This window comes from Podarcis vaucheri (assembly GCF_965113315.1).
Source record: "Podarcis vaucheri genome assembly, chromosome: 12".
NCBI lineage: Eukaryota > Metazoa > Chordata > Lepidosauria > Squamata > Lacertidae > Podarcis > Podarcis vaucheri.
In genome coordinates, this window is record NC_138750.1 from 64,893,966 (window position 1) to 64,921,075 (window position 27,110).

A 27,110-nucleotide genomic window follows, 5' to 3' on the forward strand; every position below is an offset into this window, starting at 1 on the left:
AGAAGCTACAGTTAGAACTGGATATGGAACAACTGATTGGTTCCAAATTGGGAAAGGAGTACGGCAAGGCTGTATATTGTCTCCCTGCTTATTTAACTTATATGCAGAATTCATCATGCGAAAGGCTGGGCTGGATGAATCCCAAGCCAGAATTAAGATTGCCGGAAGAAATATCAACAACCTCAGATATGCAGATGACACAACCTTGATGGCAGAAAGTGAAGAGGAATTAAAGAACCTTTTAATGAGGGTGAAAGAGGAGAGCGCAAAATATGGTCTGAAGCTCAACATCAAAAAAACGAAGATCATGGCCACTGGGCCCATCACCTCCTGGCAAATAGATGGGGAAGAAATGGAGGCAGTGAGAGATTTTACTTTCTTGGGCTCCATGATCACTGCAGATGGTGACAGCAGTTACGAAATTAAAAGACGCCTGCTCCTTGGGAGAAAGGCGATGGCAAACCTAGACAACATCTTAAAAAGCAGAGACATCACCTTGCCAACAAAGGTCCGTATAGTAAAAGCCATGGTTTTCCCAGTAGTGATGTATGGAAGTGAGAGCTGGACCATAAAGAAGGCTGATCGCCGAAGAATTGATGCTTTTGAATTATGGTGCTGGAGGAGACTCTTGAGAGTCCCATGGACTGCAAGAAGATCAAACCTCTCCATTCTGAAGGAAATCAGCCCTGAGTGCTCACTGGAAGGACAGATCGTGAAGCTGAGGCTCCAATACTTTGGCCACCTCATGAGAAGAGAGGACTCCCTGGAAAAGACCCTGATGTTGGGAAAGATGGAGGGCACAAGGAGAAGGGGACGACAGAGAATGAGATGGTTGGATGGTGTTCTTGAAGCTACTAGCATGAGTTTGATCAAACTGCGGGAGGCAGTGGAGGACAGAAGTGCCTGGCGTGCTCTGGTCCAGGGGGTCACGAAGAGGCGGACACGACTAAACGACTAAACAACAACAACAACAATAATAATAACAACAACAATAATAATTTATTATTTACACCCTGCCCATCTGGCTGGGCTTCCCCAGCCACTCTGGGCGGCTTCCAACAAAATATTAAAATACAGCGATAGCTCGGGTTAAGTACTTAATTCGTTCCGGAGGTCCGTTCTTAACCTGAAACTGTTCTTGACCTGAAGCACCACTTTAGCTAATGGGGCCTCCTGCTGCTGCCGCGCTGCCGGAGCACGATTTCTGTTCTCATCCTGAAGCAAAGTTCTTAACCCGAACCTGAAGTGTATGTAACCTGAAGTGTATGTAACCTGAAGCGTATGTAACTTGAGGTACCACTGTACGGTAATACATCAAACATTGAAAGCTTCCCTAAACAGGGCTGCCTTCAGGAGCCTTCTAAAAGTCAGATGGTTGTTTATTTCCTTTACATCTGAAGGGAGGGCGTTCCACAGGGCGGGCGCCACCACTGAGAAGGCCCTCTGCCTGGTTCCCTGTAACTTGGCTTCTCGCAGGGAGGGAACTGCCAGAAGGCCCTCAGAGCTGGACCTCAGCGTCCGGGCAGAATGATGGGGGTGGAGACGCTCCTTCAGATATACTGGACCGAGGCCGTTTAGGGCTTTCAAGGTCAGCACCAACACTTTGAATTGTGCTCGGAAACGTACTGGGAGCCAATGTAGGTCTTTCAAGACCGGTGTTATGTGGTCTCGGCGGCTGCTCCCAGTCACTGCCTCATTCTGGATTAGTTCTAGTTTCCGGGTCACAAGCAAGCAAGCAAAGAAATCTCTGGAAAGAGCTGAAGGGCCAGAGCTCCGTGGCAGAACAGCTGCTTGGCATGCAGAAGGGCCCTGGTTCAACCCAGGTAGGGCTGGGAGACAGACCCCTGTCCAAACCCCAGGAGAGCCATTGCTGCCGGTCAGCGTAGGCGATGCTGAAGTGGACTGGCCCCAGAGCCGGACTCGGGAGAAGGCAGCCTCCTGCGCCCCTGGTTCTGAGCAGACATTTTTACGGCTATTTTTTGCTATTACGATGTTCCCAAACCAAAGTTAGTTCCGAAGTGGCTCCCAGTCAAAGGGTCCCCAAACCGCAAGGACAAGTGTCCTGCCTCTCCAGATGTCTGGGGCCGCCGCTCGCAACAGCTGTGCTCCAGATGTGGACCTGGCTGGGACGAGCGGAAACTGTTTCCCAAAACATCTGGAAGCCACCAGGTGGGGGGCGGCTACCATCAAACCCCCACAGCAAAATGCCTAGACTACTGGCAGCACACAAATTAAATACATATTTTTTATTTTTAAAAAATCTTAGAATTGTAGGTTTGCAAAGGACCCCCAAGGGCCATCTAGTCCAACCCCCCGTGATCTAGGAGTATTAGGAGCAGCATAAGCATCAAGTAGTCCTAACACCATCAGTCTCCCTCCCTCCCTCCACAAAATGTATCACAATACAGCAATGTAGGTAGAGCGAAGGTGGGAGGGGGCACTTTTTTCAGCCCCCTCCCCAGTAACTGCTCCCGCCGTTCCCCACTAAACCAGCTGCTTGGTCATGTCCAAAAGATGAATGTTGGCCTCCCTGCAAGATCGTAGCCCCCGGCACAAGGCACAGTCTGCTGGAGTTGCCCATTAATTGAAGGGGGGGCACGACTCTGGAGTCAGCAGAACCAGGGGGCCAGGATCTGATCGCAAGCGGAGATCCAGAGAGCTGGGGGGCTGGAAGGGCTACATCAGGGAAAGGAAGAGAGACACTAAGGAGGAGGGGAACCAAGACTCCCCCCCCAAAAAAATATTGGTTTAGCAAGACATTTGGACTGCGTGGTGATGTGTGAGTGGGACCCATCGCCAGCCATGGGGGGCTAAAAGGAACTTTAATGCACAGTATCTCTGCTTCCCCTTCCAGTTTGCATGCACTGACACTAAAAGCGACATTCAGCAAATCTCTGCTCAGAGTAGACCCATTTGAATTAATGACCATGATGAAGAGAGGTCCATTGGTTTCAATGCACCTACACTGAGTAGGATGTAGCTGAGCAACACCCAAAGAGTCAGGGATGGTCTTGGAATACATGCCTCACCTCTGCAACAAAACAGCGCCAATGTCCCTTCTCTGTTTTTCATGGGGGGGGGTATTTGAAGCCCCCTCCCCACCCTCATGGCATGTCCACTAATAAGACACGAATAATAACAAGGCAATAATAAATAATACCAATCAGTAATGAGGAGGTAGTAATAAGACTTTCTGCTCCAGAGAATGACCTGCCCAGCTGCCCCCCCCCCAGAAAGCCTTCATCCTGAACCCTCAAACTCTTCACTCCCCCTTTCCTCTGCAACCCCCAAAGCACTTCTTCTGCCTGGGGGGGCAGCAGGGGTCCCCTCACCCAGCCCCCCCACGCGCATAGGGATCTATGGCTCCCTGTGGCATCGGCCGGCTGAGTCAGGCATCACTGAGTGCCCAGCTGGTGTCACATAAATATTTGGGAGCAACAGTTGGATGCAGATCAGGAAACAAGGGCAGGAAAGGGCAGGGCAGGGTGTCTGCAGAAGACCTGGCAGAATTCGCTTCTGGTGCCCTGAAGAGCCTAGTTCTGGGTGCCCCCCCCAAGTGCAGGGATTGGGGCAAAGTACGGCACAGGGGGCTCCCCTCCCTCCCAACCCAGAACTCGCCAGAACTTCATGAGCCCCACACCTCCCCCCGGGGCCTCTGAGCGCGTGCAGAGTGCTCTCCCTGCCCTCCCCCGATCCTCGGGAGAACCAGAGCCCCTCCCCTCTGGAAAGCCCCCTGGCGGGCTGCCCGCCCCCCCCCACAGCCCCCTACCTCCTGCGCCACCAGGCTGGAGATGCGCACCGCCCGGCGCACTCGGGCGTTCTTGCCCTCCGGCTGCCCGACGCCGCTCTCCTTCCTGCCCTGAGACATGCCCGCTGCAGCGACGATCCTGGCTCAGGGCATGGGGATCAGGGGGAGGGGGCTCGGGGGGGGGGCCCTGGCCGTGGGGGGTGGCGAGGAGGGCAAGAGGGAGGCAGCCAGGCACCTCAGCAGCGGAGGCTGGGCAGATGGGAACAGATGCCAGGGTCTCTCTCTCTCCCTCCCTCCCTCCTTGGCCCACCCACGGGGAGGCCCCGGCTGGCCTCCGCCCACTCGCTGCCAGCCTCCCCCCCCCGTCCCCCCCGGCTCCTCCTTGCTCTCAGAGCATCCTCACACCCAGCTCTGCTCCAAGGAGGGGAGAGTCTATCTGCTCCGGCGGCTAGGAGCATTTGGAGAGGGAGAGGGAGCGAGAGGGAGCGCGCACCCAGCCCCCCTCCCCAGCCCCAAACGGGGGAGATCTGTGCTGGGGAGGGGGCTCCTGAATGTATACCCTCCCCATCCCTCCTCTTTACCCCCCGGCTCCTGAATCAGTCCGCTCCGCAGCCCTGACTGGCTCCCGGGTTCTCCTCCTCCCTGGAGTGCGGCTGGGGAAACTGAGGCACGAGGCAGGAGCACCCCGCCCTCCCCTGTTCTCCAGAGGCACCTCCGGCCCCCGAGATCCTTCCCCGCTCCCGCTGCCCGGGGGGGGGGGCGCACCTCGGCCGGGCCCCCCTCTGCGGCACGGGGGTCACCTTGGAGCGCGCCGGGAGACAGAGGCGCTGCGGGCTTCCGATGCGGCTGCTTGGCGGAGACACCCCCAGCCCCCAAGCCTCCCTCGCCCGCCCTCCAGCCCGCCGGGACTTATGGGGCCATAAAGTCGGAGAGGGCGCGTGCGCAAGCAGCCCCCGCCCCACGGAAGAGGGGCTTCGCTCCAGCCCTCCGGGGTCTTCGCCGGACAAAGGGAGGCAGGAAGAAGACCATCCCTCCATCATCCGCGCGGCCTCGCCCCATCCCCAGGGGGCGCGCACTAGCAGCCCCACATCTGGGGCCAGGCTCGCCTCATCCCCAGCTGGACCATAGCGCAGCACCAAGTTGCTCTGCATTGTCCGCACACGGGCCGGCAGCGTCGCTCTGCCTCCACCCTCTCCGGAGACGCCGGGCGGGCGGGGGCTGAAGCTGCCCCCTTCGTCCCGCGGAGCAGGGGCTCTGCAGCCGCCAAAGAAATAAAGGAAGGTTCCAGCCCTCCTTGTTCCTGTTTCAAACAACTTCAGGGGCTCTTAGGGGGAGTCATAAACTGGACTTTCCCAGCCTTCCCTGAAGTCTGGAGATGCCAGTGGGGGCTCTTGGGGGGGGACCTTCTGCATGTCAGGCCCCGGGATGCCCCCCCCCGGCTCCCACCCACCCACCATATGCACTTTGATTAAGCAAGGACAGAGGGAGGCAAATCCTGTCTGGAGGGGATTAGGAGCCTGGAGAGACGCCCTGGAGGTGAGGAGGGGGCTTGTTAAGCCCCTCTCCCCTTCCCTCTCCCCTCCAACTGGCTGTCCTCATTGCCACTGCTCCACCCTGAAGTGGCACAAAATCATAGGGCACCCCAAAGGCCATCTAGAACAGCCCCCTGCAGCGCAGGAGTCATGGGCCACGGCTGAATAATTCCTGACAAAGCTCTGGCCACCCAACCTCTGCTTCAAAACCTCCAAGGAACCTTCTCGCCATAGAACCGTAGAATCAGAAGGGACACCCCAAAGGCCATCTAGTCCAACCCCCTGTAGCGCAGGCATTGCAGCCACAAGGAATGACATGGTGCCTTTCCCATCTCAGCCGCCCCCCCACCTGGAACCAGGCCGGAGACCCTTCAGAATCAGGAAGAGCCTCAAGGCCCAGGCGTGGGGCAGGGGGCACCTGGAGCGGAAACTCAGCTCTGCCCCACATCCTCTTCTCACAGGGGCCGAATGCCTCCAAGAACCTAGAAGTCCAGATAGACTGCCTCTGAGCCCGGAGGCTCCATAAGAGCCTAAGGAGAGCCAATGGCCTGCCCAGTCCAGCCTTCTCTTGTCCCCGGCGCCAAGCAAGTGCCCATTGTGGGCTACGCTCAAGCAGGATTTGAACACAGGACCATCAATCTCCCTTCCTGTGGCTGCCAGCAACTGTGGGAGGGAGTTCCACGGTTTAACTCCGTGTTGCATGAAGTACCGTATTTTTTGCTCTAGAAGACTCACTTTTTCCCTCCGAAAAAGTAAAGGGAAATGTGTGTGCGTCTTATGGAGCGAATGCAGGCTGCGCAGCTATCCCAGAAGCCAGAACAGCAAGAGGGATCCCTCTTGCTGTTCTGGCTTCTGGGATTCAGAATATTTTTTTTCTTGTTTTCCTCCCCCCAAAACTAGGTGCATCTTGTGGTCTGGTGCGTCTCATAGAGCGAAAAATACAGTACGTCCTCCTTTCCTCTGTCCTGGATCTCCTGGCATTCAGCTTCACAGGATGTTCAGGGCTTTGGAGAGAGGGAGGGAAAGGCTTCTGTCAGGGGTTCAGAAGCAGAGACGCAGAGAAGGGTGGAAACAGAGAGCGAGGGGGAGGAAGCCGAAGGGAGAATGAGTGATGATGACGACCCGAGATCTCCAAGCCTAAGCAGTGAGTCAGAGGACTCCCAAAAGGGAGCCCCAGTGAGCAGAGCAAGGGGGGGATCCGGGGGAACACCCCAGGAGGAAGGGAACAGAGGAGATTCAGAGAGCAGCAGCTGGAAGTCGGGACCCACGCTCAAGACTGAGAGCAGCAGGGAGGAAGGCAGCCAGGCATCGGGTTCCGGAGGCCGTCAGCAGGAGGGAGGGCACGAGTCAGGGGTGGTCACGCCCTCCTCAGAGAGCGAGGCAACGGTCAAGAGGAAAGTAGAGAGTTGGGCGCGCGCGCCAAGTTCAAATGCAGCGGAAGCTGGAGCAGTAAGCAGCCCGGAGAGTGAGCCAGGTCCCAAAGCCCGCCGAAAGGAAGCGGAAGGATCAGGGGGGTCAGCGTCAGAGGAGAGTAGAAGGGAGGAGTCCCAGGGGGGCAGAAGGACCCAGAGACGTAGGGAGAGGCGAAGGAGGTGGAGCAAGGCTAGGGTATTAAGCTGGTGTGCAAGAGGCGGGGACTCAGATGGGTCTACGCCGACCTAGGGCAGAAGGTGTAGAGCTGCACGCTGCAGTTCGGAAATGAAACCTGTAACTCAATAAAGACTCTTTTAAAGTGGACGCTGTGTGGCGTGGTCCTATGTGAGCTGGGACCTGGTAGCAGCTCTGACAGTAAGACCCATCTCTGAAAAAGCTTCAGAAACCTGAAACCTCGCAGCGGGAGCAGAAGCCGCTAGGGGAGGAAGAGGGGTGTCTGTAAGCAAGCTCACAAAGGTTAGCAAGATGACGGAAGAACAGAGGATCTCCGCGTTGCAAGAGGCAGTGACCCAGTTGTCCTCAGAGGTATTGGCTTCCAAGAAACGGGAGGAGGAGACTACAGCCGCCTACAGAGACCTACACGCCAGGTTTGAAATGCTTGTTAAGCAAGGGCAACCGGGACCCAGACCGGAGGGCGTGGGATTGGCACGGAGAGCAGGAGGGCTTGTGGCTCACTTCGATGGGGCTTTGCAACAGTACCCTAATTTTAGAGCAGACGTAATGTGCGCACTGCAACTGCTGGCAAAAGACTTTAGAGATGAGGAAGAGAAGGTGGGGTTCATATTGTCCCATTTGCATGGGGATGCCAAAGCCTGGCTGCGCAATTTGTGGAGGGATAAAGATCCGGCGCTTCAGAATGCAGATGCCTTTATCAAAGCGATGGATGCGTGTTTTTTGTCTACTATTGATGTGGATCTTGCCAGACGGGAGATTCATGGACTAAAACAAGGGAGGGCGAGCGTCCGGCAGTATCACGCCCGATTTTTTGCGCTGGTCAGTGCTTTAGAATGGGAGCGGGATTCGCCCCCTGTCAGAGACCTCTTCTGGGAGGGTCTAAGTTCTGCGGTTAAGGATGAAATTGCAAGGGGGGAGAGGCCCCGAAGCACGCAGGAGGTGATCCAAAGGGCGCTGACTGTGGGGGTGAGGCTGGAAGAACGTCCATGGTGCAGAGATGAAGGACGTGGAGGGCGCGAAGCAGCGAGAAGTTTCTCTTTCGTTCCGAGGGAAGCAGCGCGTGCGCAATCCACACCTCCGCCAGGAGGGGGAGGGGAACCGATGGAGGTTGGAGGTGCAAGGGCTCAGTCAGCAGCCAGAGCCCTAGCACCGGCAGCAGTGAAAGCGAAGCCTCCTAGAGGGAACAGGAAGTGTTACATCTGCGAGGATCCAGGCCATTTGGCGAAGGAGTGTCCCCGGAGGCTCCACAAGCACACTGCAGCCTCAGCAATGGTGACTGCAGCAACGCAGCAAGGAGAACCACAGCAGGGAAACGACGATGTCTGGCTGGAGACGGAGGCACTGGGGCCCAGCCAGACGCATCTGTGAAGCAGTCCCCAGCGATATTGCAACCCACGGATCCCCTCCCACCCAAACCAGTAGTGCAGCTCACAGCGTCTCTCCAGCTACCCGACGGCGTCACTATCGAAGTGCCGCTTTCTGTGGATTCTGGAAGCAACGCAGACTTTATAGCGCAGAGCTTTGTGGAGCAGCACGCTATACAGCTATTGCCTGCCACTCTGCCCCTGCAAGTCGTCACAGTGGATGGCAGAGAGTTGCTAGGGGGGCAGGTGGTGAAGCAGACGCCACCGATGGTGATGCGCCTTGGCAACCACAGGGAAGTCATCAGTTTTAATGTCACCCAACTGTCGGACACGCCCATTGTGTTGGGCATGAGTTGGCTGGACAGGCACAGTCCGACACTGGCTTGGTACCAGAGACAACTGATCTTCGGCTCCTCTTATTGCGCAGAACACTGCATCCTGCCCCGTCGGGAGGGAGAGGAGGAGGAATCGCAACTGCAGTTGGGAACGTTGCAAGCGGTCCCCCACAAATACGCGAGCTTTTTGGAGGTCTTCTGCGAGAAGGAGGCGGACAAGCTACCCCCTCACCGGCCATATGACTGCAAGATTGACCTCCTACCGGGGGCGACGCTGCCGAAGGGGCGGCTATACTCCATGTCTGAAGATGAAATGCAGGAACTCAAACAGTTCATCGAGCATAATCTGGAGCGTGGCTTCATCAGAGAGTCCAAGGCAGTGGGGGGCAGTCCCGTTTTCTTCGTGAAAAAGAAAGACACGCCCCAAAAAAGACTCGTTGTGGACTACCGCCTTTTGAACCAGATGACCAAACCGTCTGATTACCCCATGCCCAGGATTGACGACCTCCTCGCGACGGTACGCAAGGGACGCGTGTTCACCAAGTTGGACCTGCGAGGGGCGTACAATCTCATCCGCATGCGGGAGGGCGATGAGTGGAAGACGGCCATGTTCACACCGCTGGGCACCTACGAATACAGAGTTATGCCCTTTGGATTACAAAATGGCTCTCACTGTTTTCAAGCTTTTATGCATCACGTGTTGGAGGGACTCCTCTACAAGACATGCGTCTGCTTCCTGGATGACATCCTGATTTTCTCTGACTCGCAGCAAGCTCACGACCGAGACGTGAGGGAGGTGCTCAGCAGGTTGCAACAACATAGACTGTACGCCAAGCTGGAGAAGTGCCAGTTCGACACGACGGAGGTGGATTTCCTGGGATACAAGTTGTCGGACAAGGGGATAGCCATGGACAGCACCAAGGTTCGTGCGGTATTGGATTGGAAGAGCCCGCGCAACCGGAAGGAGGTCCAGCAGTTTGTCGGCTTCGCCAACTTCTATCGCAAGTTTATCAAGGGGTTCGCGATGCAGACGGCAGCAATTACGGACACGCTCAGCTCCAAAAAAAAGAAATTCATCTGGACGGAGCAGGCGGAACAGTCCTTTCAAGCGCTCAAGCATCTCTTCGCATCGGAGAAGCAACTGCTGCATATCGACCCCAGTAAACCGTTGAGGGTAGAGACAGACGCGTCAGACAGAGCCGTGGGAGCTGTCCTGCTGCAGCGAGACCCGCAGGGGGTGTGGCGGCCGGGAGCGTTCTACTCCAGAAAGCTCAGCAAGTCGGAGCAGAACTACACCATCTGGGACAGGGAGTTGCTGGCCATTCATGCAGCTTTCAAGGCGTGGAGGCACTTCCTAATCGGCGCCAAGCACACGGTGCAGGTCTGCACGGACCACAAGAATCTGGAGCACTGGCGCACGGCTCAGTTCCTGAACCAGAGGCAGATACGTTGGGCGGAGTTCTTTGCTGACTTCAATTTCCGAATAGAGTACGTCCCAGGAGACACCAACATCATGGCGGATGCACTGTCCCGAAAACCGCAATACCTAGAAGAGGTGACGCCAGCGGCGGCCATGCACATCTTCGCACCGACGGCGTGGGCGTGTGCCTCAGCTACAGTAGACCTGGATGCGGTGCGACGTGCATTGCGGGACGACTCATTCGCGCAAGACAAGATGGCGGAACTGCTCAGAGGCACGGCTACCACGGACGAGTTCCAGGTGCGGGACGGCTTGCTCCTACGCAAAGGAGCTGTCTATGTACCAGGAGACGACCTTCGCGCCAAGGTACTGCAACAGTTGCACGACGCACCCACGGCCGGTCACTTTGGCACAGAGAAAACGATGGAATTAGTCGCGAGAGACTTCTGGTGGCCCAGGCTGAGAGGGGAGGTCGCGGACTACGTCGCGAGGTGCGACACCTGCCAGAGGGCCAAGCCGGTACACAGACCACCGGCGGGACTGTTAGAACCGCTGCAAACGCCGTTTGAACCGTGGGAGAGGGTGGCCCTGGACTTTGTGACGGATTTACCCAGCTCGAGAGGCAAGACAGCTGTGCTGGTGGTGGTGGACTTGTTCACCAAGATGGCACATTTCATTCCGTGTGCGAAGGTGGCCACGGCGGAACAAACCGCCAAACTGTTCATAGATCACGTGTTCAAAGTGCATGGCCTGCCACGGTCTATCCTGTCCGACCGCGGACGCCAGTTCATCTCGTCTTTCTGGCAGAAGCTGATGGGTTTTCTAAATGTCAAGGTCAATCTGGCATCAGCAAGACACCCGCAGACCAACGGGCAAGCAGAGAGGGTCAATGCCATCATGCAGCAGTACCTGAGATGCTATGCCAATCAACAGCCTGCGACGTGGGTGGATTACCTGCCGCTAGCCGAGTTCGCTTACAACAACACGAAGCACGTGTCCACAGGAGTGACGCCGTTCTTTGCCAACAATGGGAGGCATCCCAGAACCTTCCCGGGACTGGAGAGAGTGGGGGAAGGAGAACCACAGACGGCGGACGCGTTCGCGTCAGAGCTGCAGGCGGTCCACGATCAACTCAGACGGCAGCTGGAGCTAGCTAAACACGCCTACAAGGTGCAAGCTGACAAGCACAGGCGGGTTGGCGAAGTGATCCAAGTGGGAGACTGGGTCTGGTTGGCAGCCCACGCAGTGCCGACCAGGTCACTTGCCAAGAAGAAGTTGGGGCACAAGCAGATCGGTCCGTACCAAGTCGAAGCGCAGATCAACCCGGTAGCCTTCCGACTGGCGCTGCCGGAGGGTTCCAGAATGCATCCGGTGTTCCACAGGTCGGTGCTCACTCCCTACAAGGCACCTCACAGGTTCCAGGAGCCAGGGACGGCGCCAAGTCCGCTCCGGGAACGGACGGAGACGCGGGGGGTGAAGCACCAGGACCACATCAACGAGGTCACGGAGATTTTGGACTCCAGATGGGGGGAAGGGGGAGTCGAATACCTCTTAGCCAGAGAGGGCACCCGGGCCAGCGCCAATAGCTGGGTACCAGACTACGCTTTGGAGGAACCCCTGCTCAAGGACGAGTTTCATGCCCTCTTCCCACACAAACCCATGCCAGCGAGCTTCTTCGACGACTGGTTGTTCACACCCACACTTTCTTCCAGCACGTTCCATGGATTCGACTCAGAAGGGGAACCCGCACGGAGCACCCGTTCCCCAGAAGGTTCACCGGCAGGTTCGGCATCAGGCAACTCGTATTGGTGGGACGATCGACCAGAGGAGCAATGGCGCAGGAAGTGGCTGGAGATGCCAGGTCGAGCGACCGACGCAGAGACTGACATGGACGTGTTCGGGGAGGACCTCGGGTTCGAGCACGGCGGTACAGAGATGGAAGAGCAACAAGTCAACGTCGACGACCGCGAGGGGGAAGACTCGGAGGTCTTCAGTTGGCGGCCACCCACGGGGAGCGACCTGTATCCAGCATTCCCTCCCATGATGATGGAGCACCCAGCACCCACACCTGACAGCGGGGAGGGGGGAAGGGGGGGCTTCGAGGGGGGGATGGATGTCAGGGGTTCAGAAGCAGAGACGCAGAGAAGGGTGGAAACAGAGAGCGAGGGGGAGGAAGCCGAAGGGAGAATGAGTGATGATGACGACCCGAGATCTCCAAGCCTAAGCAGTGAGTCAGAGGACTCCCAAAAGGGAGCCCCAGTGAGCAGAGCAAGGGGGGGATCCGGGGGAACACCCCAGGAGGAAGGGAACAGAGGAGATTCAGAGAGCAGCAGCTGGAAGTCGGGACCCACGCTCAAGACTGAGAGCAGCAGGGAGGAAGGCAGCCAGGCATCGGGTTCCGGAGGCCGTCAGCAGGAGGGAGGGCACGAGTCAGGGGTGGTCACGCCCTCCTCAGAGAGCGAGGCAACGGTCAAGAGGAAAGTAGAGAGTTGGGCGCGCGCGCCAAGTTCAAATGCAGCGGAAGCTGGAGCAGTAAGCAGCCCGGAGAGTGAGCCAGGTCCCAAAGCCCGCCGAAAGGAAGCGGAAGGATCAGGGGGGTCAGCGTCAGAGGAGAGTAGAAGGGAGGAGTCCCAGGGGGGCAGAAGGACCCAGAGACGTAGGGAGAGGCGAAGGAGGTGGAGCAAGGCTAGGGTATTAAGCTGGTGTGCAAGAGGCGGGGACTCAGATGGGTCTACGCCGACCTAGGGCAGAAGGTGTAGAGCTGCACGCTGCAGTTCGGAAATGAAACCTGTAACTCAATAAAGACTCTTTTAAAGTGGACGCTGTGTGGCGTGGTCCTATGTGAGCTGGGACCTGGTAGCAGCTCTGACAGCTTCTCTCTCTGCTTCCTCCACGCCAGGCCTAATCTGAAAACCCCTCCATCAAATCCCCCTTAATCACCTTTCCCCAAATGTGCCAACCTTTCTTCGGAGGGGAGATGCTTTAATTACCAGCCTGTTCCTCTCTCTCTGCCCATCCTGAGTGCAGGTACTCAGGGGAGCTGAGGCTGCCAGGCGCTGGCAAGATGCCAGCCTCATCAGGCCAATGTGCACACCGCTCTTGACGGACCCATCGCTGGCTGCCGCGAGGGGGGGCAGCGGACGCACACTTTGGCAAGCGCAGCACAGCCCCTCCCCACCACAGGCACAAGGAAGTGGCCTCATTCTGTCTGGACAAGTTCTGCGGGGGGGGGGGGAGAGCCAGGACCCTGGGAGGGGCCAGAGGAAGGGTGCTGGGGGCGGCTGGGGGGGCGAGGAAGAGAGATGGCCATGGAGCTTCTGATGGGATTTTGCATCCTCTCACTCACAGCCCTATTTTTTTGGGGGGGGAGGGGCAGCTTCCTCCTCCTCTTTGCCCTTATCAGTGTGGAAGTGGTTGGGGCAATCCAGCCAGATGGGTGGGGTAAATAAAAATAATAATAATAATAAGAATAAGAAGAAGAAGAAGAAGAAGAAGAAGAAGAAGAGTGTGAGGTGGGCAACTTCCCCCTAAGTGTTTTCCTTGTTGATTAATTACAACTATTATTGTATTTATTCATTAACTGCCCGAGGTCCCAGGCCAGGTTCCAGCGTTAAAAAGGGTTTCAAATGGCAGGCAGAATTAGGGCAAGACAAGCTCTAGGGGCCCGTAGGTCAGTGGTTAGAGCGTCTCCTTTGCATGCAAGATCTTGGGTTTGACTCCTTATGTCTTAGGGCAGGGGTCAGCAAGGCTTACCGGCCATGGGCTGGATCACTCCCACGGAGATCGTCCGTGGGCCGGACCGGCACGGCATGACACTGGAAATTGTGTCTGCGTATGTCCACGGCACCAGAAATCACTTCTGCACATGCCCAGATGCCAAAAGTCGCACCTGTGCAGAAACGATTTTCGGCGTCTGAGCATGCACAGAAGCGATTTCTGGTATCTGTGTGTGCGCAGACGCGATTTTTGGCGCTGCTCGGTGAGTCCCTGCGCCGCAATGTGCCAGTTTAGCGCGGTGCACAGGGGGCTCACCAAGTGGGTTCAGGAGCCAGTAAAATGGCCTTTGTGGGCCGCATCTGCTCCATGGGCTGCACGTTGCTGACCCCTGTGTTAGGGAATCATTCTGCAAAGAAACAAGTTGAAGTTTCTGACAGGTTCCAGAGTTTTTTCCTTTACATTTGGGAGTGGCACTGTGACCATAATTGGTGTCAGCTGGAAGTGCTAATAAAAAGGAGACCACTCTGTTTGCAGATGCCCCATAGCAAAATGTCTTTCTGAAGAGTCTTGCCTGTGAGGCCTGTTGCTGTGATTCACAACGTGCTGGAGGAGATAAGGCTTTTGTTTGATAGTGTAATGCTCATGTTAACAGCCAACCCATTTCTTTTGCAACCTTAATGCTGGTCTGGGAATAAAACCTTTTGACTGAGACTTTACAGTTTGGTGAGTCATCTTTAAAACACCTTCCTCGTTGTTCACCACTTCCCAGAGAAAGAAAGAGAAGCTCTGCTAAACAGTTGTCTCATTACACATGCTAAATTCAGGACTAACTGCAGTCGTTAACAGGTTGACCAGACCCATTGAGCCAATTGCCCATCTCCTGCTGCCCTTCTGAGTAATAGTCCACCCCACCCTCCCACTACATATAAGGGTCTGGGGACTTCTGTTTCAGTGTATCTGAAGAAGTGTGCATGCACACGAAAGCTCATGCCCAGAACAAACTTAGTTGGTCTATAAGGAGCTACTGGACAATTTTTTTATTTTTAGTTTAGAAAGAAGTTTACCTAACCACCAGTATCTGCGCAGAGAAAGTGGGTGGACGGTAGACTCTAATATTACGGCATCTTCAGGTAGGGATGGCCTCCCTAAGATGCAAGACAGCATCTTAAAAAGCAGAGACATGACCTTGCCGACAAAAGTCCATATAGTTAAAGCTATGGTTTTCCCAGTAGTGATGTATGGAAGTGAGAGCTGGACCATCAAGAAGGCTGATGGCCGAAGAATGGATGCTTTTGAATTCTGGTGCTGGAGGAGACTCTTGAGAGTCCCATGGACTGCAAGAAGATCAAACCTCTCCATTCTGAAGGAAATCAGCCCTGAGTGCTCACTGGAAGGACAGATCCTGAAGCTGAGGCTCCAAGACTTTGGCTACCTCATGAGAAGAGAAGACTCCCTGGAAAAGACCCTGATGTTGGGGAAAATGGAGGGCACAAGGAGAAGGGGATGACAGAGGACGAGATGGTTGCATAGTGTTCTCGAAGGGACCAGCATGAGTTTGACCAAACTGTGGGAGGCAGTGGGAGACAGGAGGGCCTGGCGTGCTCTGGTCCATGGGGTCACGAAGAGGCGGACACGACTCAACAACAACAAAACTTTGAGTCTGAATGAGACTAAATTCCCCAGCCCACCCCCCAGCGCAGAAACTGCCCCCACCTGCTTCCTAGCACCTCCGATCAGGCCAGGATCCGTGCGCTGGTTCACAGCCCAGAGGAGGAGGAGCCCCTTCTGCAGAGAAGCTTGAGCAAAGCTCCGTCCGGCTCTCTGGGTGACTTGCTTCAAGCGGATTCCTTTTATTTCAGATTGAGCTCCCCATCTCTCCACTAAAATGGCAGAAGAGCTCTCCCTCCTTCCGCCCTCCTTGCGGCCTGGAGATTCTCACGAGGAGCCTGGCAGCCGCGTGAAGGACGTGCGGGGAGAGGGAGGGTCATATTTTATGGGGAAGAGTCTTGCAAGCGAGACGGAGGGAGAAAACATCTATAAATCCCGCCGAGCATTTTAATATGGTTCCCCCTCTCTGGCCGCAGATCTTCCCTCCATCAATTTCCTGGAAGGAGAGATGTGCACTTTCTCTGAAGGACACACTAATTTCCCTCATCCCACGGAAAAGCAGCGGCAAGAGAGGCACTCTGCACGTGGCCCAGAGACACCTCTGTGTTCTCGGCCCGGGAAGCAGACACCCAGGCTGAGCCCTGGCTTTGAACCTGGGACAGACGACATCTCACCCCTGGGCGAAAGGAGCATGCAGTGACCTCACCCCTGGCAGAAGGTCTGCAAAAACTCATGCCAAAGGGTGGGGTGGAAGGCAGTGGCGCAAGGAAGAGGCAGGCGTTGGGGCTCCACCGGGCTCTCCCCAATTCCGCCACACCCAGCTCCCTGCAACCAGAGAGAGGCAGGAAGGAAATCACAGAACTGTAGAGTTGGATTCCCGGACCGTCCGTGGGCCAGATTTAGAAGGCGATTGGGCCGGATCCGGCCCCTGGGCCTTAGTTTGCCTACCCATGGTCTAGAGGTAGACTGCCTCTGGGTCTGGAGGTTCCACAAGAACATCAAAGGAGCCTGGCTGAAGGCAAAGGGGGTCCATCCAGTCCTGTTTTCACAGTGGCCAACCAGATGTTCCCGCCGGGAATCTGGCCGCAGGATTCTAGCACAAGAGCAACTCCCCCCTCCTGGGTAGGAGCCCCCCCATAGCCCCCCCATGGATTTAGCGAATGCTCTTTTCCAAGTCGTCCAGTTGGTGGCCATCGCTGCCTCATGTGGCAGGGGGTTCCACAGGTTAACACTCAGGCGCAGAAAGGAAGAGCAGAACCTGGGAGAGAAACCCTCCAGTGCTTGGAACGCCTTTTCTCATAGAGGACACCCAAGCACGTGCAGAGGGCATCCCATCTCCCTTCCAGACCCCCAAGGATTACTTTGAGCCCTTGGGACGCAGGGGCCCGATCCACTGAGGTGCCATGGAGACCTCAGCGTAGGCAGGGCCCGCATTCATTTTGAATTATGATTTTACTTATCCGCATTCATTGTTTGGATGCATAATTTGTTGCAGCTGTCTGCTTTGTTTTACTGCCTTTGACATGACGGTGCTTACATTCCCCCCTTTGCTGTTGTGATTATTGCGAGCTCGACGTTTGTTGCTGGAAAAGCAGAATACAAGTCCTAGAATCGTCGAATAGCAGAGTCGGAAGGGATCCCAAGCGTCATCCAGGGCAGACCCCAGGAGTGCAGCAATATTAAATCAAGATAAAACGTAATAAAGACTAACGATGCCTTCATCTCTTCCTCTGCAGCCCCTCTATGGGGCCCTAACTTAGCTACAGAATCAAAAATCATAGAGAGACCCCCCCGAAAGGGTCATCAAGTCCAACTGCCTGCAGTGCAGAACTATTAAATCAAAATCAAATGGAATAAACAGCTGGAAGGGTCCCTGTCCCTTCTCAGAGACAGCGGCTGGAGCCTCTGGGCACGTCTGCCAGCCCATGCCAGGCCACCCCTGGGTGTCTCTGCCCACACCTGACCACCACCTCCAGGTCCCGCTCGGCCAGCCTACCTGGGTGACCTTCTCGGTGACGTTGTGGGTGCGATCCTTGAGCTTGCTGGAGGCAATGATCTCCTTCTCGTTGGAGGGCGAGGTCAGGAAGGCCTCCGCCTTGAAGTCCACAAAGTTGAGGGTGATCTGGGGGATCTTGCTGATGGCCCGGTAGCGGATCAGGTCCGAGTCGGAGGTGGAGTTCAGCAGGTGGCTGCGGACGTTGTTCATGGCGCCTGCCAGGGACACAGAGGCCAGGTGGGATACCCCAGAGAGCTTGCCGGCCTCCTTCTCCGTCCCTCGAGACCCCTCTCTGCCCCCCAACACACAGGGGAGCCTCAGATCCGAGTCCCAGGCTCAGTTGAGCCTCCAGGGAGATGGACAAGAAGGGGCTGGATCAGTCCCAAGGGGACCCACCGAGTGCAGCCTCCTGCTCTCAGAGGGGTCACTCAGTTGCCCCCATGGGAAACCCACAAGCAGGAGCCGCCAGCAGCCCTCTCCTCCTCTGCCCAACGCTCCTTCAAAGCCACCCCAGCTCCTGTGGCAGGGAGTTCCAGAGGTTAACTGTGCCGGGGTGGTCCAAGCCTTGGCCCACAATGCCTTTCTTGGCCCTTGGCAACATTTGAGAAAAACATCTTCAACTCTTTGCGATTTACCTTTTGTGCCATGCACTGCTAGAGAAAGCCCAAACAACTGTTTGTGCATAAAATCTGAAGGGGCGTCTCCACCCCCATCATTCAGCCCGGACACTGAGGTCCAGATCCGAGGGCCTTCTGGCGGTTCCCTCCCTGCAAGAAGTGAGGATACAGGGAACCAGGCAGAGGGCCTTCTCGGTGGTGGCACCCGCCCTGTGGAACACCCTCCCATCAGATGTCAAGGAAATAAACAACTCTCTGACTTTTAGAAGACATCTGAAGGCAGCCGTGTTTAGGGAAGTTTTTAATGTTTGAAGTTGTATTCTATTTTTAGTGTTCTTTTGGGAGCTGCCCAGAGTGGCTGGGGAAACCCAGCCAGATGGGTGGGATATAAATAATAAAATTATTATCATCATCATCATCATCATCATCATCAATCTAAATTCCTGCCTTGCAGGGGGGTGGATTAGATTACCCTTTTAGTCCTTTCCAACGCTACAGCTCTAGGATTCTACTACTTGTCCATTTAAGTATATATATTTAATTAAATCTATTGATTGCGTTGGGGCGCCAACTTGGGCCCCAGATCACGGGGGAGATTTTGGGGGGTCGCAGTGCCTTTGCGTTGCCCCCGAGCCCCCGTGAAGCTCGGAAAAGCTCACAGCAGCCTTTCCACGCTCCCTGCTGCTTGCGATCCCAAACCAGGAAGTCCCGGGAGACTATTTAATTAAATCCATTGATTGCGTTGGGGCACCAACTTGGGCCCCAGATCACGGGTGCCCAGTGATGCTGATGTCACGTGACCTCGTGGCCCCTGGAAGTGGGGGCCCTGCGAGGCCTCAGGCGCTGCTTCCAAGGCCCCCCGAGGCCTCGGACGGGAAGCAATGCCCAAGGTCCCGCAGATGGGTGCTGAGCACCCACGACCGTTTTTTGGGGTCCCCCAGGGCCGCCTGGAGTTGGCACCGGTGGATTGTATATGTGGAACCTATTGTGAGCGCTTTAATTTGCGCTAGGGAGATTCCATGCCGAGTGTGCCGAAGGTCCCACATAGTCGGAGAGACTGGAGCGCCCTGACTCTGCCGTGGGACCGAAAAGACCCTGCGCCCCCCCAGCCCCTCTTCTCCCTACCTGTGCTGGCGTGGCGGCTGTGCCCGCGGCCCTTCTCCCCCTCGCCCTTCATGGCCTCGATGTCGTCCACGGAGGAGGCTCTGCGCACGCTGTAGAAGCTCTCCCGGGAGCGGGTGCGAGTCAGGCTGCAGTTGGAGAAGGAGGCGTCCAGGTTGAGGCGGGTCTTCTCGGCCCGGGGGGAGGAGTGGGTGATGGGCGGCTCCGAGGCCCCGCCCCCCTGGCGCTCCATCAGCGCCTGCCGGTCCTCGGGCTCCCCGCACCCCAGGCAGTTGTTGTCCAGCGAGGAGGTGACCTCGTCCAGCGCCACCGACTCGCTGCTCTGCTTGCAGAAGTCCACCACCACCACCGCCTCGTCCGGGTCATCCTGCGGGAGAGACTGCTTGCTGCCCGCCAGAGCCAGCAGCGCTGGGAGCTTCAGGCGGAAGGACTTGCCCCGACCTGGAAAGGGTTAAAAGTTGGGGGGAGGTGTTAGGGGCTGGCCCCTCCCAGAGAGAAAGGGAAGCCCCCTCCCAACTCACCCAGGATGAGGCCCCATTGCAACCCTTCCCAGAGGGCACCTGAGAAATTCCCCATCAAGAGATTCTTTGGCTGGGATTCAGCCTTGCCCTGGGTTGGACTAGATGATCTCTGGGGGGTCCCTTCGACTCAACCATTCTAGATTCTAGTCCTCACCACTGAACGCTCTTTGTCCTCTGTAGGGTCCTGAGATTTCTATCATATGTGGTGGACGTGTAAGGTAACAAAATCATTTTGGGAAATGATATATAATGAAATGAAAAAAGACAGTTAACATTATATGAGACAAATAATAAATGTTGGAAATGTAAAGAAAAAGAAGGAACATTTTATCATATGTGGTGGGAATGTAAAAAAGTAAAGAGCTTCTGGGGAATGATATATAGTGAGATGAATAAGATGTTGAAATATACATTTTTAAAAAAACCAGAAGCATTTTTACTTGGTATTATAGGTCAGGACATTAATAGGCAAGATGTTAGTGAGTTTTTATATGCAACAACTGCAGCAAGAGTATTGTTAGCCCAGAAATGGAAACAAGAAAAAATTCTGACGAAAGAAGAATGGCAGACGAAATTAATGGACTATGCAGAATTGGACAAAAGTGAAAGGAAGGATTTGCAACCTGCGGGACCAGAGATTTACAGAAGATTGGAAGAAGTATATTTATTATTTGAAGAGCAACTGTAATCAACAAATTACGCTGGTAGGACTACAAGAAGTTTTGTAAGGAGAAATATACGAAGCGTTACAAAGTAGAACAAGATAGAGATATTGGTTATGAGTTTGAAATTTAATAGGGAAAATAAGAAATGCATACTAAGAGACTAGATTGGAAAATTTTCAGACAGGATTGATGGAAGTCAAAAAAATTGAATAAGATGTAAAAGTATGTTTAATTACTGTTGAAAATGATACGTTAAAAAACTAATAAAAATTTATATTAAAAAAGTAAAAAAAAGTTAAAATTTGTTTAAAAACCAGAAGCTTTCCTATTAGGAATTATAGGTACAGAGATTCCAAAAGACCAGAAAAGACTGTTTCTGTCTGCGACAACAGCTGCACGGATGCTACTAGCTCAGAGATGGAAGGAAGAAATAATCCCGACTAAGGAAGAATCGCAAGCCGAACGGCTGGACTCTGCCGAAATGGAAAAACCAACCAGGAGACGCAGGAATCAAGAAGGATTTTGAAAAAGAATGGGGGGAAAATGAAATTTACTTAGGAAACCATTGTAAGCAGATCAAAAGTTTAGTTGGACTCTAAGAAGCACTTGTAAAGTGACGAAGATTATGAATAATTTGAAAAATGAAAATTGTGGAGAATGTACGGATATATAGATTTCTGTTACAAGGACCCATGTAGGGGATGGGGGGGGGGGAGTCACGAGATTCAGAGAATCTCATGAAATGATTATATAAAATGTTTGAGTGCAAATGTGCAATGATCAAAATGAATAAAAATATTTCAAACAGAAAGAAAGAAATTTGCTCTTTGTGAACCTTTGTGGGCAGTTCTAGCTCTCAGGGCTGCTTTTCAGATCTCCCTGCTGATTTACACCCCGGTAGGAATGAGCCTCGGACTCGCCCCCCCCCCCCCCGCATCCTCAGATGCATGAAGGCGAAAGCCTGCTCTGGAAGAAGCCCCCTCACTGCCACCTCCCCAGGACCAAACTCCAGAGAAACCAGCTCTGCCCATTTGCAGGAGGAACCAGCTGGGCACAGGACGGATTGGCCGGTGCTCTGAAGTCACTAACCCTTCCCCTCCCCAGAAGAAGAAGAAGAAGATGATGATGATGAAAAGGAGGAGTTTGGATTTGATATCCCACTTTATCACGGCCCGAAGGAGTCTCAAAGCGGCTAACATTCTCCTTTCCCTTCCTCCCCCACAACAAACACTCTGTGAGGTGAGTAGGGCTGAGAGACTTCAGAGAAGTGTGACTGGCCCAAGGTCACCCAGCAGCTGCATGTGGAGGAGCGGGGAATCGAACCCAGTTCCCCAGATTACGAGTCTACCGCTCTTAACCACTACACCACACTGGCTCCACCTCTGACCAAATAAATGTCACTTTCCAGCAGAGAAGCCACCAAGGGTGGGCAGCCCCTCTGAAGCCGAGGGCAAGGAAGGGGGCAGGCAGGCTGAGACAGCATCCCTGGGGGAACTGGGCAGCCCAGGGTGGGCAGGAGTCCCAGCGGGGGGGGAGTGGCTCCTCCAGACCCCCCAGGGCTGGATTGACGTATAAGCTCAGCAAGCTCTAGCTTAGGGCCCCGCTCTCTTGGGGACCCCCCAAAAAAATTAAAGGGGAAAAAACCACTGGATGTGCATTTTCAAAAAATAAGATAGAAAACAAATAAAATAAAACCTACATGCAGCAACCGTGCTTTGTGTTGCGTGGGCTCCTACGATGTAAGTCAGGGGCCACACCTGCTAGCCTGCTCCCTAAAATATCACTGGTCATTATTTCACAATTAATATACTTCTTCTTCATTGTATTTCAGTTCAACAATTGCTTTGATAAAAGACATATTTTGTGATGTGCAAATGGCTTTAGATACCTATTAGGTCCATAAATTACCATATAGCAGGGGTCAGCAATTTTTTCAGCCGTGGGCCAGTCCACCATCCCTCAGACCATGTGGTGGGCAGGACTATATATATATATTTTGGGGGGGAATAAATGAATTCCTATGCCCCACAAATAACCCAGAGATGCATTTTAAATAAAAGGACACATTCTACTCATGTAAAAACACGCTGATTCCCGGACCATATGAAGGCTGGACTTAGAAGGCGATTGGGCTGGATCTGGCCCCCGGGCCTTAGGTTGCCTATCCCTGCCATATAGCATATGTTCGACACAAAAAACAGCGGCAATTTGTTGTGGACAAAGGACAGGTGGACATAGAAAGGGCCCCATTCCCTTCAGGGGCTGAGGGCCTCCTCAAACCCCATGTTCCACCTGTGTATGGGTTGCCTTGGAGCCTTCCGGGGTGGGGTGGGGGTTGCAGGAGGGTGACCCCCCCACACACATAGAGCCCCCCTACCTGTGGGCAGCCAGGCGGCTGGGGAGACCCAGTGGTTGGTGTTCTTGACGGGGCTGGTCCGAAGGTCCCTCTCCATCACCACCTCAAAGTTGAGGATGAACATGATGACGGAGCCATCCTCGTTCTTGACGGGCACCACGTCCACCAGGCACAGGAAGCAGCTCCCTGGGGGGGAGGGCAAAGGAGCAGAAGAGAAAGGGGGGGTTAGGTTTCCGGAAGGAAGAAGCAAGAGGAGGGAAGTTTGTAAAATGCTCTGCAGCACCGAGAAAGCAGAAAGAGAGAGCAGCTCTTCTCCCTCTCTCTGGAGACGAGAAGCAGAGGCAGACTTAGGACCCCCTGGCATCCTTGGCATCCCCCCCCCCCGGTCCCTTATGTCCCTGGAGCAACATTCAGAACTACTCATATCTTTCGCTCCATAAGACGCACCTAGTTTTTAGAGGAGGAAAACAAGAAAAAAAATATTCTGAATGAAACAGTGGATGTATGATTTTTGTGGTTCACGCTGTGGCCACAGACATGTGATCTGATGGTGAATTTGGGCTGACCCAATGCAAAAATCCTGAGGATCCATGTGGATCCATGCTCTGTAACCACATTTTTGCACCACTGTGGCCCCCTCCCAGGCAGCCTCCTTTATCTCTAGCATCCCTTATCTTTCTCCCTGATTGGCAAACGATCGGCAGCTTTGTTTCAACACCCCCTTCCCTCTCCCCCCCCCAAAAGCACAATCTGGTTTTTGCCCCTGGGCAGTTCGGCTCCAGGACTACGCATTCACTCCATACGATGCACAGACATTTCCCCTTACATTTTAGGAAGAAAAGGGTGCATCTTATGGAGCGAAAAATACGGTGACTGGGCGCCAGTCACATTGATTTTGCAACAGGCAAGCAGCCTTTTGTGAGGAAGCCGCGATGTCTGCTTGCCAGGTTTGGCGACTACCATCTCCATCTGGCTGGCTGGTGATGCCGCCGTGCCAGTCGGCTGGCTTGGGGGGCAGCATGGCACCCAAAGAAACGCATCTATGGGTCTTGCACTGCTTGGTGAATCAACTGATCGGCAGGGTGCCTGGGCATTCAGTTGTAGCAACCGAAACCCAAGTTTAAGGTGCCGTTTGGCTCCTAGCTTTCATATCTCAGCTTCTAGCACTGCCTTGGAGAGGCCATTAAGAGACTGATATCATGATATGGACTTCAAGCCGGTTTTAGATGATATATTGATATATTGCCCAGCCCTATCGGTCACCAACCTGGAAGGCTTGAAAAGGGGATTAGACAAATTCAGTTTCCCAAGCTTCTTGGGTGGGTGTGCTTTAAATGCAACTTTTCCCTTTCTTCCAATTTACCTATTCATTCAGATTATTAATCTGCAATCAGCCCTTTGTCACAGGGTGCTTGACAAGTGATTAAGAATCCACAAAAACCCACAAAATCCATTAAAACAGCAAGAATCAATTGCCACAATCCAAACACCCTCCCAAATAGACATGTGTCTTTAAAAAAAAAAGATTAAAATTTAAATATTTATAGTAATTGCATGAAATGTAATGAAACTATTTTTTTTTAAAAGGAGCAATAAAAGCAGCCAGCTACTAGAGGATAAGGGAGAGGAAATACAGAAAACAAAGAAATATCTTGAACACATTGGAAAATAATTGCAGAGAATATTATTAAATCTCCAGTTTAAGAGGGAGCTGTTTGGGGAGGGGAGTCTGTCCATTTTCTTTAATTTTGCTTCTAAAGGGAAATAACTGACTGACGATCCTGATTTCCGGATCCCCCTGACTGATGCTGGCATCCTGCTCCAGCCTGGCAGGCCGCTTTTCATGTCTTGTGTAGAGGAAGAGGGAGAAAACTTGCTTTGCATTGCTCTGGAGGGGAGGACCCAAGTGACCAGAAAGGAGAGCTTTTGCTGTGATTTCTGCATTTCAGGGGGTTGGGCTAGATGACCCCCCAAAGGCCCCTTCCAACCCTAAAGCCGGTGATTCTGTGATTCGCTGGAGGTCCTTTAGCAGAGGTCGGATGACGGCCTGTCTGTCTGCAATTCCAAGCTGATACCCACAAACTCTGTGGAATGCCATCTGCTCCTGGCACCAAACCTCGCTGCGGGAGGAAGAGGGGCCACCACCGACTTGGCAGCGTCAGACGCGAGGAATGTGCCCGTGGGGTGGCAGCGCCAGGAACCCAGCGAGTGGGACGGGCCAGCCCTAATCCAGGCAGCGCTCTTAGCAGCTGCAGCACTAATCCCGCAGGCAGGCGTGAGGTTCTGGGCGCAGGGAGCCCCTTCCCCACTCCTCCGCTGGCTGCAGGGGGATTATCTCACACTCTCGTCACCCAGCGGCTGGGGGAAGCGGGCAAAGGGGGTGCCAGGCCCTCTTCCAGGCCCAGGTCTCGCTGCCCAGATACCCTCCCCTGCCCCTTATGTGGCAGCAGACCTGCGACGTTCCTGCCGCAAAACGTGGTCCCAAGCGGAGAGGAAAGGTGGGGTTCTCCTTCTGTGGGGGTGGGAGAATGCAGGGCTCAATCCTGCCCCCCCCAGGGGAGGGCAGAGGCCTCCACAGGCATGGCAGACGGGGGGGGGGGCAGACAGTTGTACTGACCTCATTTTCAAGGGATTTGGGATCTTGCAATCTTCTGGGAATCTGCTTAAAGACACTCCGAGCCCAACCCCCCCTCCCCGCCCAAGGAGACGGCAGAGCGGAGGAGGCCAGGCAGAGCAGCTCAGCCCCAGAGTCAGAACTGCAGAGCTGGAAGGGACCCCAAGGGTCATCCAAACCAACCCCAGGCAATATAATAATATTATTATCTCCCAACAGAATATTAAAAACGCGGTGCAGCCGTCTTTTCCGTGGGTTTGCCCAATGCTCTTTTAAAAGCATCAGAGTTGGTGGCCATCCCTCGTGGCCTATTGGGACATGATATATAATGAAATGAAGGGGGGAAATTAAGTGGCTTTTCCCAAGAGGTCAGAAGTCTTCCTGCTGGGGATACCGGGCAGTGAAATCCCAAAGAAAGCACAGACTCTATTCATGCATGTAACCACAGCAGCAGGGAATCTGTGCAGAAGGGGAGGGATGAGAGAATCACCTCAAAGGGAGAAGGGCTGGTGGAAATCATGGAAGACGGAGAGGCCAAAACTGAGGGCACCGAAAAGAAACACAAATCAAGACTCTGTCAAGGAGAATTGGGAACCTTTCCTGGTATATTTAAAAAGTAACTTTTCACATGAAAAGTCCACAGCGGACTTTGAAGTCTAAGATTTCTACCCCGGCAGGGAGTTTCCCTTCAACAATGTGTAGGATTGTGGCAATGAAAATAATAAATAGATTTCTGGAACATGCCTGTGTGTGAATTTGCTTTATGTGTGGAGATCAGGGCACTCTGACCAACACACAGTCTTCGCAGTAAGGCTCTGTTCTGATGGCGTGAGTATCACAACGACCTTCACAGCGGTTGTAACATATCGCTTCTTATCATCCGCCTGTTCTGCCGCTGAGGACTTCTCGGGTCATTCTTTGTCTTTGACCTCCCATCTGACCTTACCGCCTTGGGTGACCCTGCTGGGAGTACGAGACTCCCCACAGCTTCGCTCACAAGGATCATAGGAACGTGCAAGCCCAGTCATCACAATCATCATCACCATTTATTATTTATACCATGCCTATCTGGCTGGGCTTCCCCAGCCACTCTGGGTGGCTTCCAACAAAATATTAAAAATACAATAAGACATTAGGTAGCCGTGTTGGTCTGCCATAGTCAAAATAAAAAAAATCCTTCCAGTAGCACCTTAAAGACCAACTAAGTTAGTTCTTGGTATGAGCTTTCGTGTGCATGCACACTTCTTCAGATATCTGAAGAAGAAGTGTGCATGCGCACGAAAGCTCATACCAAGAACTAACTTAGTTGGTCTTTAAGGTGCTACTGGAAGGAATTTTTTTATAATAAAACATTAGGCATTAAAAACTTCCCTAAACAGGGCTGCCTTCAGATGTCTTCTAAAAGTCAGATACCGTAGTTATTTATTTCCTTGACATCTGGTGGGAGGGCGTTCCACAGGGAGGGTGCCACCACCGAGAAAGCCTTCTGCCTAGTTCCCTGTAACTTGGCTTCTCGCAGGGAGGGAACCGCCAGAAGGCCCTCGGAGCTGGACCTCAGTGTCCGGGCTGAACAATGGGGGTGGAGACGCTCCTTCAGGTATACTGGGCCGAGGCCGTTTAGGGCTTTAAAGGTCAGCACCAACACTTTGAATTGTGCTCGGAAACATACTGGGAGCCAATGTAGGTCTTTCAGGACCAGTGTTATGTGGTCTTGGCGGCCGCTCCCATTCACCAGTCTGGCTGCCGCATTCTGGATTAATTGCAGTTTCCGGGTCACCTTCCAAGGTAGCCCCACGTAGAGCACATTGCAGTAATCCAAGCGGGAGATAACCAGAGCATGCACCACTCTGGTGAAACAGTCCAGGGGCAGGGAGGGTCTCAGCCTGC

The 27,110-nt window shown here is 54.0% G+C and overlaps 1 protein-coding gene across 1 annotated transcript in view; it reads right to left on the reverse strand.

Annotated features, from left to right (window-relative positions):
- Nucleotides 1–27,110, reverse strand: part of KCNH2 (potassium voltage-gated channel subfamily H member 2) — a 91,647-nt gene that overhangs the window by 37,310 nt on the left and 27,227 nt on the right. The window contains exons 3-5 of the mRNA XM_082192188.1: nt 22,631–22,795; nt 19,071–19,508; nt 17,329–17,543 (exon numbers count right to left, since the gene is read on the reverse strand). Of these exons, the coding sequence (XP_082048314.1) occupies nt 17,329–17,543; nt 19,071–19,508; nt 22,631–22,795 (818 nt within the window). The remainder of the gene's footprint in view (nt 1–17,328; nt 17,544–19,070; nt 19,509–22,630; nt 22,796–27,110) is intronic.